This window comes from Gymnoscopelus braueri (genome assembly GCF_963280865.1).
Source record: "Gymnoscopelus braueri genome assembly, chromosome: 16".
Classification (NCBI taxonomy): domain Eukaryota; kingdom Metazoa; phylum Chordata; class Actinopteri; order Myctophiformes; family Myctophidae; genus Gymnoscopelus; species Gymnoscopelus braueri.
The window spans coordinates 24,857,643-24,870,344 of NC_137616.1; the positions used below are offsets into that span (position 1 = coordinate 24,857,643).

At 42.3% G+C, this 12,702-nt stretch overlaps 2 protein-coding genes across 4 annotated transcripts in view; one reads left to right on the top strand and one right to left on the bottom strand.

The window, feature by feature from the left end:
* The first annotated feature begins 1,110 nt into the window (after nucleotides 1–1,110).
* Nucleotides 1,111–11,581, top strand: LOC308103152 (reticulon-4-interacting protein 1 homolog, mitochondrial-like). Its single transcript, XM_080453036.1, has 9 exons — nucleotides 1,111–1,749; nucleotides 2,262–2,413; nucleotides 2,869–2,937; nucleotides 3,832–3,956; nucleotides 4,322–4,370; nucleotides 6,115–6,251; nucleotides 6,811–6,994; nucleotides 9,127–9,222; nucleotides 10,936–11,581. Exons 1-9 carry the CDS (start codon nucleotides 1,449–1,451, stop codon nucleotides 11,140–11,142), a joined length of 1,320 nt encoding a protein of 439 aa, XP_080309162.1. The 5' UTR covers nucleotides 1,111–1,448; the 3' UTR covers nucleotides 11,143–11,581.
* Nucleotides 11,582–11,755: 174 nt separating this feature from the next.
* Nucleotides 11,756–12,702, bottom strand: part of LOC308103487 (uncharacterized protein) — a 38,256-nt gene continuing 37,309 nt past the window's right edge. For all 3 annotated transcript variants that reach the window (XM_080453463.1, XM_080453462.1, XM_080453464.1), the window contains one exon: nucleotides 11,756–12,379. In XM_080453463.1, coding sequence (XP_080309589.1) covers nucleotides 12,291–12,379 — 89 coding nt within the window. In that variant the 3' untranslated portion in view covers nucleotides 11,756–12,290. The remainder of the gene's footprint in view (nucleotides 12,380–12,702) is intronic.

Consider the following 12,702-nt stretch of genomic DNA (forward strand, 5'->3'; position numbering starts at 1 on the left):
ATCATGTGATCAAGATGTATAAGTTTGATTTTTCAGATCCCATTCCAAGTGGCTATGACAAAGGTTTGCGGGCCCTGGGTAGGCACCCTGGCGGAGACCTGTGCTCTGAGGAGCATACTTTTCTAGTTGGCCATGTGGCACTGTAACCAAAAGGGTCAGTTGGGGTTGGGGCAACATAATGTTTCCTTATGGGGACTGGGGAGGGCTCCATGTCATCTCACCGGCCTTGTGAGCTCATCAAGCCCCTAATTACAGTAACAAATAGCCAAATTACTTTGGTTTTGCAGAAGCAATTAACAGTAGTAGGTCTGCTCTATGGTTTATTGGCCGGTGTAAGTTGCTATACGCCATGTGTGCTGGGTAGTATGATCATTTAAAATCCACACTTGATGTTCATGTCCATGAGTCACTGATATTAGGGAATAGGGATACAAATATTGTTTATTTTCTTAGAAATTATTTCATCATAATCAAATAATCGAGAAGTGTTTTATATATTTTTTATATTAACAAATCTATTAACCACTTAAGCTGTATTTTATACTTGGTGTCCTGCACAAATACTGAAAATAGGAGATCTACTAGCTCACAACACATTGCTATGTAATGCGTTGTGAGCTTGTAGATCTGCTATTTTCAGTATGTTTGTTTGTTAAAACATTTTTTTTTTTTTAGCACTTGAATTTTATTTCCAATTTTCATACATTCTGTAATCACATTATGGACATACATAAAATAAAACAGACAAACAAAACAAAAACAAAACAAAAAACAATTGCATCACTTTGAACATCATCAGACAAATCAAAGAAATATACAAAGGCATCACAGGCAATCAAAGGTCATTGTTCCAATTTCCAACAGTACCAATCGTCCATACATGTCCTTCAGGACAGACATCCAAGTCTATATATAGTATCAAGTCCAGTCAATTTGACATTAGGGGGGGGCCGAATTGTTAAAACATTTTAAAAGCAAATCTCGGTCCATTGGCTGACTTCATGCATTCCCTTCTCCATCTTCTCTGAAGAGTGCACGTCTTGTTGTCCTGTCCTATTGGCTAAAAATCTCAGCCCGAGCACTCTGATTGGCTGTTGCAGGGAGTTCAAAGGGTATACACATACAGCTACAGCTAGTAGTATCAGGCTGTATCACTTTATTTAGAAGAGTTTCATGCTAATTGCTAATTAATAGCACACGTTTATTTGTGTGACGGACAGCGAAGAGGCTCTCGCCCAATTTAGGATTTAGCGGATCTACATAACACATGCGCATGCCATGCATTATGTGTCCTAGCTTGCATAACATCCAGTGGAGCCAACCTTGACATGCTAACAACATTAGCCGGATAGCTCGCTAGCTAAGTGTCCTCCTGTCTGCTTCCTAATGTCTGTGTACGTTTAGGTGTTACAAGATCACTTAGTAGACCAGACAGAAACAGCATTTAAATGGGGTCTGTGAGACTACTGACATCGATAAGGCTTTTATGTCCTTCCTACAGGACGGCAGTAGGTTCGACCAAAACATTAGCCCGTGCCAGAGGCAATAATGTGCACGTTTGCAGAAGACATTTGTGCAGGTCGTCCTCCAGACAGCAGAACTGTATGTCAGCCTGGGTTATTGACGGCTATGGCACCAACGCCGTGTTGAGGTTCACAGACGAAGCCCCGATCCCCACTGTGACTGACAGTGATGTGATGATCCAGGTCCATGCTGCTAGCCTTAATCCCATCGATACATCTATGAGGGGTAAGTGGTAGTGATAGCTACTACTGTACCAAGTTATGCATGCATGCTTATTAAGATTGAATGTTTAATATCAACACATATGGTGGTCAGGTTTGGTGCATTTTGTAGTCTTAATTCTTGTGTAATTGTATCAAATGCATTAAAACAGTAAGAATAAAATAAATTTTAAAGGAACCATTGAAGTTGTGACAAAGGTCAAATGTTGAACCAGTGAACTGGTGTGTTCTGAGGTTCTGACTCCCTCTTTCATTGGTGTGTGCCAGGTTGCGCCTCAACCCTGACTGTTTTCTTCACAAATACTATGCCTGAACCTAACCTTAACCCTAACCTCACAAACACTATGCCTAACCCTAACCTCACTGAAATTATGCCTAAACCTTACCTAACCTCAAAACCACACCGACTTTCGGTGAAACACCGGGAAAAGTGAGTCTGTGTTCTGAGTGCCTATGGCATGGTGACCCAGAGCGCCTTTACTACGTTTTAAACACAATGCGTTGCTTTGATTTCAGGTGGGTATGGGGCCACACTGCTGAACCTCAGGCGGGATCCAACGTTGTTCATGCAGAATAACACTGAGTTCCCTCTGATACTGGGCCGTGATGTCTCTGGCGTAGTGGTGGACTGTGGCTCCGGAGTGACTCACTTCACTCCAGGAGATGAGGTAAGGGCCTGGCCTGTCTCCTTGTTGGAGCTACCCTGCAGACTTACGGTTGATCCCATGAAAACCCGAGGCCGATTCTACAAAAGCCTTCTAAAATCAGTAGTTCTCACACTTTCAAGATGTTTAAAAAATGTTCAAAAATAGCAGATGTACAAGCTCACAGCGCGGCACGAAGTGACGCGCTGTCAGCTTGTATATCTGCTATTTTTGAATAGCCAACGCAAGAATCTAAAATGACACTAATGCTTTCCCGGTTTTAATGGGTTTAAACAAATCTTTTTGACCCAAAGAGGAAATGTGACGATGCAAAGTGAACAAGAAATTTGCCTAAATTCTACAATATAAATATTTATCTGACATTATTTATATTATTACTTATTTAACCCCAAACAACCAAGAGTTACCAGCCAAAGTGCCTGGTGCACGGTCTGTTGAATGACAAATGTGCGTTACAGGTGTGGGCTGCTGTCTCTCCATGGAAACAAGGAAGCCTTGCAGAGTTTGTGACTCTTACAGAGTATGAGGTACAGTATATAGAGTTGATTTTATCTATCCATCTATACACACACACACACACACACACACACACACGCACGCACGCACGCACGCGCGCGCAGTACATCAACAATAAATATGGCAAAAAAAATACCTTTACAAATCCCAAAACAAAGTGCTCTTTGGTACAATTGGGTAACAAATGTTAAATGGCAAACAAGGGAAAAGACCAAGGCACTAGAGGGGAAAAATAAAGAAGCCTTAATTGAATTGGCTACTGCATGGCAAGAATAAAAAGTAATACAATCCCTTTTTTGCCAATAAATGTGGCAATTTTAATCGTACTACTGTAATTTGAAATCTGCCTTTATGTAACCGTCTTTTTCGTTTTTATTTTTTTTACTAGCAGACTGACCTAAATCCTGCAGGACATGTTGTTTATTGTCAGACCTTTCAACCTTGAATGGAATGAAGTTCCATATGATTACGCAGTTTTCGAACAAGCAGCAACAAGGGCATGAGTGTCAGAGAACTGTGTGTTCGTACGAACAGTATGCCCTGTTATGTTATCCTGCAGCCGTTTACGGTACATTAATTAATTGGGATTAAGTTATTCTGGTTGCGTGAGCCTCTGAGGCAGCAATTAGGCAGACAGACAAACTGCCCTGTGTTTTCCTCTGAACCCCCTGGCTTGTTGGAAGCTCTGTTCACTTGGCAGCTTCTAGCTAGTTCTCGTCACACACAGTAGAATCCTCAGCATTAATTTAACTCTTGAGAGTGTAGCTATTTGGTTACATTTGCATACTCGCTGAGTTACACATGGATGAAGTAACACTGATGATTTTACTGTGGCCACTTTGACTATGCTTGGCTGTTGATGTTGAGCTGGTGTTTGTGTATGCACGTTTGTATGTATGTTACAGGTCTCCCACAAACCAATATCGCTGAGTCACGTGGAGGCAGCATCCATTCCCTATGTAGCCGCCACAGCCTTGTCTGCCCTCGTCAATGCGGGTGGCCTTTGCAGAGACAACTGCTCCAACAAAAGGTAACTATCGCTCCAGCCATGGTTACTTTAGTTAGATGCAGTACCCTCATTTCCAAATGATCCCAATTGGTGTATGTGTTCCCAAACGTTTCCATTTCAAAGACCCCCCAAAAAGGCCCATAGCCTCTGGCTGTGGGCCCCCTTGTTGCAAAATGACTTAAAAAGAAACAACCCAGGAAATGGCCAATCTACAATCTCATTTTTGACAGTAATGACAGGTTCAAAATGGCTACACCAGGTTGAAAGTGTTTGCCCCCACCCGACTCGGAAAACCTGTGTTGTAGTGTCTGACTGTATTTGTCATCACGCATGCATGCTACTGTACTGTAACTGACTCTGTATTTCCCAATTGTTTTTTCTTCCAGAGTTTTGATCACTGGAGGATCAGGAGGTGTGGGAACATTTTCTATTCAGGTAAGGTCATTACATTACCGTAATTTCCGGACTATAAGACGTTACTTTTTTCCCATGCTTTGAACCCTGCGGCCCATACAATGGTGCGGCTAATCTATGGATTTTTACAGCTAACGGCCACTAGGGGCTTCACACCTGCGGCTTATAGTCCAGTGCGGCTTGTATATGTACACATTTGCTTTTTTACAAAAAATTGGCTGGTGCGGCTTATATTCAGGTGCGCCTTATACTACGGAAATTACATTACAGTCATTTAGCAGACTCTTTTATCCAAAGCGACTTACAATAAGTGCATTCAACATAGGTAGGGAACGAAACTACTAATCACCAGAAGTCTTAAGTGCATTTTCTGCAAAAACAAGCAACCAAGAGTATACCTAGCACTAAGGTAAAGGTGCAATATATCAGCTACCTACTTTCTTAAACAGATGAGACAATATAGCAAAATCAAATTAGCAAGAGCTAAAACAAATAAGTGTATCGACTAAACAAGATCCAATAAAACAATACAACAATAAAACAAGAGTTCGTACAACTAGTTAACAACAAGTAGGCCAGGCAAAGAGGAAGGGTAGTGTTTTCCGAAGAGGTGGGTTTTCAGCCTGCGGCGGAAGATGGGCAGTGACTCTGCTGTCCTGACATCAGTGGGAAGTTCATTCCACCACTGTGGGGCCAGAACAGAAAAAAGTCGTGACCGTGTAGATCGACCAGAAGGACCCTTGAGTGACGAGGCAATCAGTCGCCCGAGGTGGCAGACCGAAGTGGCCGGGCAGGGGTGTAGGCATTAGGGCTGTCAGTTCTCCTCTATAATCCCATTCGAATTTCAATGCTTTATTATTTTTAATATTCGAATATTTTCGAATATGTTATATAATTTATAATTAATTAATTAAAAAAAAATTTTTTAAACGTAACTTTTTAAAACGTAACTTTCTCTGTTACTATAAACAAGTGACCTTTATAGGGAGAAACATGATGAAGGCATTTGTTTTCGCATTGGTAGGTCAAAAAAAAATAATATATATATATATGTTTTTCTATATACGAATGGGAATTTTAGCATTCGAATATTATAATTTTTTTTCACATTCGAATTATTTTCGAATAGTGAAATTCGTTCTGACAGCCCTAGTAGGCATCGACCATAGCCCGGAGGTAAGAAGGAGCTGTTCCTTTCACTGCCCTATAGGCTAGCACCAGGGTTTTAAACTGAATGCGAGCCGCTACGGGGAGCCAGTGTAGTGTCACTCTCCGCAGTCAAACTCCATCAGCATTCATATCTGACCATTCTAAACTCAGCGTGAACATGTGCCCACAGCACTCGGGTGGAGCAGTGGTAAAGTAGCTGCCCACCACCACAGAGTCGGGGGTTCGAATCCACCGTGGCGCATACGGCTTTGTCGAGTGTTTATACGAACACAATTGGCCCGTGTTCGGGGGAGGGAAGCCGGGCGGGGAGGGTCATAATTGTTACTGCAATTGTTACTGTACTCCTACGGGTTTTGGGGCGGTGCCTGTCAGCAGGGAGTGTTGGGCGGGAGGAGTAGGACGGAGGCTCTACGTCCTCCCGGTGGGGGCTCCTCACTGGCAGGTGAGTCGGTAGGATACAACGGCAGTAACGACACAGGAATGTGTGTGGGGAGGAAATAATTGGCATAACAACTAAATAGGGGAGAAAAAAAAAAAATAACATGCGCCCCACTGATGGACATGTGTATTTCTTTACCCCTGTGTGTGCTGCCAGTTACTGAAGGCTTGGGGCGCCCACGTCACTGTAACCTGCTCTCACAACGCGGAGGGACTTGTTAGAGGGCTGGGGGCCGACGAAGTGGTGGACTACACATCAGGGGACTCGGCTGCACAGCTGGACATGATGGAGAGGTATGTGTGATTTATGTTGGAAATGTCCCCTCGGAGCGTGTCTCTGGAGAAGACCGGAGCAACAAACAGATTAAACGATATCCTTAAGAAGAGTGAATGAAATGGAGCAGAGAATGTTCTCTTCCAGAAATAGGCCCCTGTGTCAGTTTGTCTTGACCACGGAGTGTGGAGGACAAGTACAAAGTAATGAAAGAGTCGTGTGTGGCTCTAATAGCGGTTGGAAGTGCGTGTGAGTGTTTTTTTTCTACCTTCTCTAAAAAGCGAGGTAAACATCTGATTCATTTCCTGGTGTTTCCATGGAGACCTGACTGGATGCTAGATGCCCCTGTTCTCCACCCTCCCATCTTTCTCAATTGGGAACTCTTCTCAAAATAAAATAATTTAACCATTACCATGACCCAAACTGAATTAGCACATTAACGAGCGATTTGTCATACTGAATTCAGTGCACGATCTTGTAACTCGTCAACCCGTCAGGATGTTTTATTTATATTCATCCATGCTGAACAATATTTTGCCTCCCAGATTCCCCCCTGTTCATAAAGCTGCCACTCTGCAGGTTTGATGTGATTCTCGACAACGTGGGCGGTGAGATGGAGCAGTGGGCTCTGGGCCTGCTTAAGTCCTGGGAGGGGGCCAAGTACGTCACCCTGGTATCGCCCTTCCTCCACAACACTGATGCCATGGGCCTGGTGGATGGAGTCATTCGCTCAGGGTTCTCCCTACACAACAAGGCCGTACAGGTAAACGAGCCATTGAGCTTACTTAGTGAATTTACCCACACAAAAGCACACAGGGGAGTGATGAAGTGAAGTGATAGCTAGGTAGTGAGAGAGACACTTTTTTGTTTACTGACTTGTCTAACCACCTGCCAGAAGAAATATTAATTTACACCTTGAATACGGTTCAGTGAACTTTGGGAAAACAACAAGCAAGTTGTAAAAGCAATAAAGAAAATGGCTGAAATTGGCTGAAATTAGATAGTTATCTCGATCTAAGTATTTTAGATACGTTGGATTGTCCTATTGGCATCAATGTAGATTAGAAGATTAACAGATGTCTAAGAATGTATACCTATATTTAGGAAATAGAGGTTGGACTGAATAGAATCTTTAAACAATTAATGAGAAATAACAGCTTTTTTTCTGTCCAATTTAACAGTAACCAGCCATTACTATTTAATGCCCCAGAAATCACCTTTTATGTTGGAATTGGTAATCGACGATTAACAGTACACAATGTCAAGAATCAACAAGAGTACCACACCTCACATTTAAGGTTAATGACCTCAACAACATGAAATGACATCACAGTGAAATGGGTGTCTCCACCTGTTGCAGCTGGTTGCTTTGATGAATTTCCAGTCCGGCATTCAGCCTCCACATCAGATGGACTGATGTTCCCTTGTGGTGGATCAAGGCAACAAAGAGGCTTGCATGAACCTGACTCTGGCTTTTGTAATGGATTCTTTATTCATGAGAGTTTATGCTTGATCAGCTATAGCATGCGCTTAATAAACCTGACAGCAAATGTGCAGAAGAGGGAACCTCAAGACTCATTTGTTTTCGGTTTCTGTGTGTGTGTGTGTGTGTGTGTGTGTGTGTGTGTGTGTGTGTGTGTGTAAGCTCCCTGTTTTTGTGAGTGTGTTCCCTTTAATTCCAGCTGCTCTTGTTTGCGGAGCCCGTGTGTAATAGGTGTAGTGAGTTGGACTGGACTGAGTGGATGAATATTTTGGAACAGGGTGGGGCTGCTTTGGGGACTGAGTCAAGTTATCCTTGGGTTGTGCAGGCATGGCTGACGGCAGAGCTGGCGGCATTAGGGTTGTGTGGATGTGTGTGTGCGTGCGTGTCATTTGCTGAAACAGCAGTATTTGGGCAGTTTGTGGCTGACTCTCTCTCCCCCTGCAAATACCAGTGTTTGTGTGTTTCCCACCAAGCCTCCGGAGCCCATTGTCCCCCCAGGAGCAGTCGGCTGGTCAGTTTGGCGGAGCTCAGACATATGAGTCAGTCACACCCAGCCCAGCCCAGTGCAGTCAACACTGGACAGTGACGCTTTGCAAATTGGGGATATTTTGCCCAACTGCACCCTCTGGTGGATAATTTGAGAACATTGTTGAAAGAAGCAGAAAGACATGAGAATGACTGTTTGGAAACTGGCTGCTAGTGTTACAAAAGCCTAAGAGGTGGCAAAGTGAGGCTAATAATTAGCATGAATTATTTAATAGTATTAGCCACTTAATCCCTATATACTTCGTACATCAAATAGCTCACCTTGCTTCTTAAAGCCTTTCTAATTCTGTGGACAGCTGTAGCTTCAATGTCAAATGTTTTTTTGTTTGTTTTTTCTTTCAAGGAGCTTCAGTATATGTTATCAATAAAATAATACTCTTTGCCAGGTGGGACAATTTGCCTAAGTCACTGGTGATTTGTTCTGTTGGTTGACATCTAGTATAAAATCCCTGTATTTTGCCTACATTCATGTATTTTGACTTACTGCAACATTATGTTTTCTCTGTTACCTCTAGTTAGTTTAATAGTCTGGCAAGTTAAGTCTCTAGTGATGTGAGAGAACTATGTTAAATATGCATGAAGGTTTGATTGTCTTACTTTGGTGGCAAATGTATTAATTGTTATTATTATCCCCAAGCCCAAGACTATTTGGGGATTTAATGAATCAGCTTATTGTACTTCCTTTGTTGTATATCCAAGGAACATTGATTGGTGTTTTTCTCCAAAAAAATCCATACAGAGCAATACCCAAATGATGGCAGCTATCCAATGACATCCCTGTTGTTGTGCAGTGTTTCTTAAGTGACATGACATAATCTATCTTGCATCTTTAGTATCATCTCCTCTCCTCTCTTATTGCCTCACAGAACATTATGTCACGCGGAGCGTTTTACCGCTGGGGATTCTATGCTCCTGATGGCCCTGCCCTGGACGAGGTCTGCCAGCTGGTGGATGCAGGAAAGGTATTACAATTTTTTCCCCATGTACTGTATATAGCACAACATCTTTGCTCTCGACCAACCAACACTGATAGACAGCGGAAAAGATGTTACATTTAGTCATTTTGCACACCATTCCCAGTCAGTCTGCGGCATGTAAGAATGCAAAATCGATGCAGCTATGGGAGACTGCACAGCAAACTGAATACAGGAGCGTGCCAGGGATGCCGTGCATTGCTGCTGTATTCAGATCCTCCCCCCTGCTGTGCTGGTTGGTTGTGGCTGGTTTGCCGGCCGATGAGTCAGGCGCCGGCAGGCTATGAATGGGTTTTCAAACAGTGCTGAGCAGCCATTCGTTAAGCGCACGGGACCTCAGACCCTTTGTCCTAGGGCTTTACAGCAAGCAGCATGCTCGGACCCTGTGTGTGTGTGTGGGGTGGGCGGGGTGGGGTGGGAAGTCATATTGATGATGACCCTCCCCCACACACACACACACAAATAACTCCATATCTCTGGTTCTCATTCAGACGTGTGGACGCTCTGCAGTGTGATGCTGCTGTGCTCCCCATTCATTGTGAATGACAGGAGATGCTGACAAGAATAACAAGTCCAGTTAGGGTGGTGTGTGTGTGTGTGTGTGTGTGGTAGTGGGGTGGGGTTGGGTGGGGCTGGTGTAGTTTAGTATTGTCCAGCCTCATCACATTCTAAACCCCTCCCTCCCTTTCTTTTTCTGTTTGGTTGAACACCATGAATGCAACGGTGAATGATTTGCTGGGGATGATTTGGCATTAGCAGGAAATGCAGGAATGTTGGCCATTCTTTCCCCAGATATTATAAAGCAGTGTTTCCCAAACAGTGTGCACACTTGTGTGCCATGAGACAAGTCCAGGTGTGCCTTGGGATTTTGTGACAACCGCACAATATTATTGCAGTATGCAACTATACACAAAGTTTACAGTACGACTGTACATCAGCACTCATTTTCATTTCCCAATTTTTTAATCTTTAAGATTTATTTTAAAATAATTTCTGCAAGCTTGTATGAAATATGGTGTTTAATGGTAGGGTAAGTGATATTTGTTTGTTAAAATAAGAGTTAAATTGCTTTGCATTCTAATAGTACTCATTGGTGTTTGTTCAGTAACAGTGGTCTCCAGAAAATGCGTTTTCAGGTTGGGATACCAATTTTATTCAATAAGGCAAGTCAACGCACACAAAATAGATTAAACAAGTGAAGTTGGAAGTGGTGACACAAAGAAATGAGCAGACCGAATTGGAACTGGAATACTATAAAATGTAAGCTTTCTCCTGATTGGCTGAAGATTTGCCACCCAACTGAAAATGTATTTTCTGTTCATTAAAGAGCTGGAGAGATGGGGAGACCACTGTTACTGAACAAACACTATACCAATGATTACTATAACAATATAGGGCTTTAACCTATTAACAAAAAAATGTCACGTACCCTACCTTTAACTTTACTTTACTTACTTAAACTTTTTATTTTTCATTAGTGAATAAAAATAATCGTTTACCGAGTGTCAAATTATAGAGCATATTTTGCACGGATATGAATACAGGTGTTCCCTGATATATTGACTCTGCTAGCCTGTTTTCTATTAAGCGATTTGACAAACTACAGAGCCAACTCGGGTCAAGTTTACCAAGTACGGAGGTTTTAAGTGGTTAATGATGGAGCCAACATCCACGTTAACACGTCTCCTGGTTCCACCTCAGATTCTGCCGGTGGTGGAGGCCCAGTTTCCATTCTCCCAGGTGCCTCAGGCCTTCCAGAAGCTGGAGCAGGGCCACGCCAGGGGGAAGACGGTGGTCAGAGTGGCAGAAGAGGATGAAGGTCTCACACAGGCCAAAGAGATGGTCGAGGACCTTCCCAGAGAGGCTGGAGACGCAGAGCATGTCATGGAGCGAGCCACAATAAGCTAAGAGACAGAATGCAGAGCACCAATTTTTTTGCGATCTCCCAAAGACAACTACTGAATGGGAGTGAGCTGTCCAGAGAGACAAAGGCCACATGGGGATGTGCAGTCAACAGCATGCATGACTTCACCTTACCGTAAGGGTTCAACTTGTATCCAATGGCTGAGGGCTGTGGACCCTGAGCTGTCATATGTGACAGTTAGCCGCATACACAGTAAAATCCTTGGTGTTAATTTAACGACGGAGGGTGAACAAATGTAAAAAAAAAAAAACACACCCTCATAGTTTCAAATGGATGAATTTACACTGAGGATTTTACTGTGTAGGAAACGACACCTCTCACAACCTTGCTAGCCTCCATCCAAGCTACACTTGGGGAACAAAATGGTAAAAACATAACTTACAATGTTTTAATTGTTTTTTGTTTTTTACTGTTATGTCTGTTGGTAACAAAAATAAAACAAATAAAAAATACTGGATTATTAGATTTATTATTATTAGACTTTTTGGATTGGGTTTTTCTTGTACTAAGCGTGGCTGAAATCATCCTTGAAAATTTTAATGTGTTTGAAATATTGGCTGATAATACACATGATAATACACATTTGATTTAATTTGAAACGACAATTTGTTTGATTGTTTATTTTTTTTTACAAGGTACAGAAGCGTCTTTTTAACAAATTAGGGTTTTTCCATCATCTCTGATGTTATTTACACATAGAATGGCAACAGCAGGAGTAAACAATTACTGTACCAAAAGGAAAAAGAACATCGCATTAACAAGGTGTGATAGAGGCATTTATAATATTACACTTGCAAGCAGCTTAATTCATGGGAAAAGACTATATAGACCTCATGGTATATTACTGAATGTGTAAAACAATGCATTTCAAGTTCGAGGTCCTTTCTCGTAACAGAGTAATGAATGCCACTTCTTTGTCCTTTTCTTTTGGTGTGTAAAGTGGCAAGTAATACAATCTTATGGATTTTTCCACAACTCCCCCATGTTGACCTTCTCATTGGAAACGATATGGTCCTCCAGCAGGACATGTCCTGCTGACGCCATCATTGCATCTCATCCTGGCCCCAGAGCCTGCACGGGAGCTCTCTTTCAGAGAATATCAGGGCTCCAATAATTGCTGCTTCATAGGTCTTCAAAGAATCACCACTGTCCATCTTTGGGTGAGTTTCTTTGGATCAAATGTGTTGAGAATCACTTGGTTTTTGTCGTAGTTATGACCCCCTGCAGAAGAGGGAGAAGGAGATTGTTCACCAGTGAGTGGGTTTACATGCACATGAATATTGCTTGCCTGATAATCTGACTGAAGCTCAGTCCACTTAGTGAGTGGGTGGAGTCTATGGTCTGGAGCCAGGCTAGAATATTGCAGTAGGTTTAATAGTTTTTGTTTTGTGTGTACATTTCCTAGAATGAGCTCATATCCGTGTTATTAGAAATGTTTATTTTACACAGACATTATTACGGTATGCTATAGCTTTAATGGCTTATTCTTTGTAAATTTCTTAGTCTTTAGGCAATAATATATTCTTTTTACTCTTCTATAAAGG

What these genes read in the sequence shown, in the direction of transcription:
- LOC308103152 (XM_080453036.1), top strand. Translation starts at nt 1,449, where the DNA reads ATGGGGTCTGTGAGACTACTGACATCGATAAGGCTTTTATGTCCTTCC. An exon ending in ACTTCACTCCAGGAGATGAG is followed by an intron (nt 2,414 to 2,868) that starts GTAAGGGCCTGG and finishes TGTGCGTTACAG; the next exon opens with GTGTGGGCTGCTGTCTCTCC. An exon ending in TACACAACAAGGCCGTACAG is followed by an intron (nt 6,995 to 9,126) that starts GTAAACGAGCCA and finishes ATTGCCTCACAG; the next exon opens with AACATTATGTCACGCGGAGC.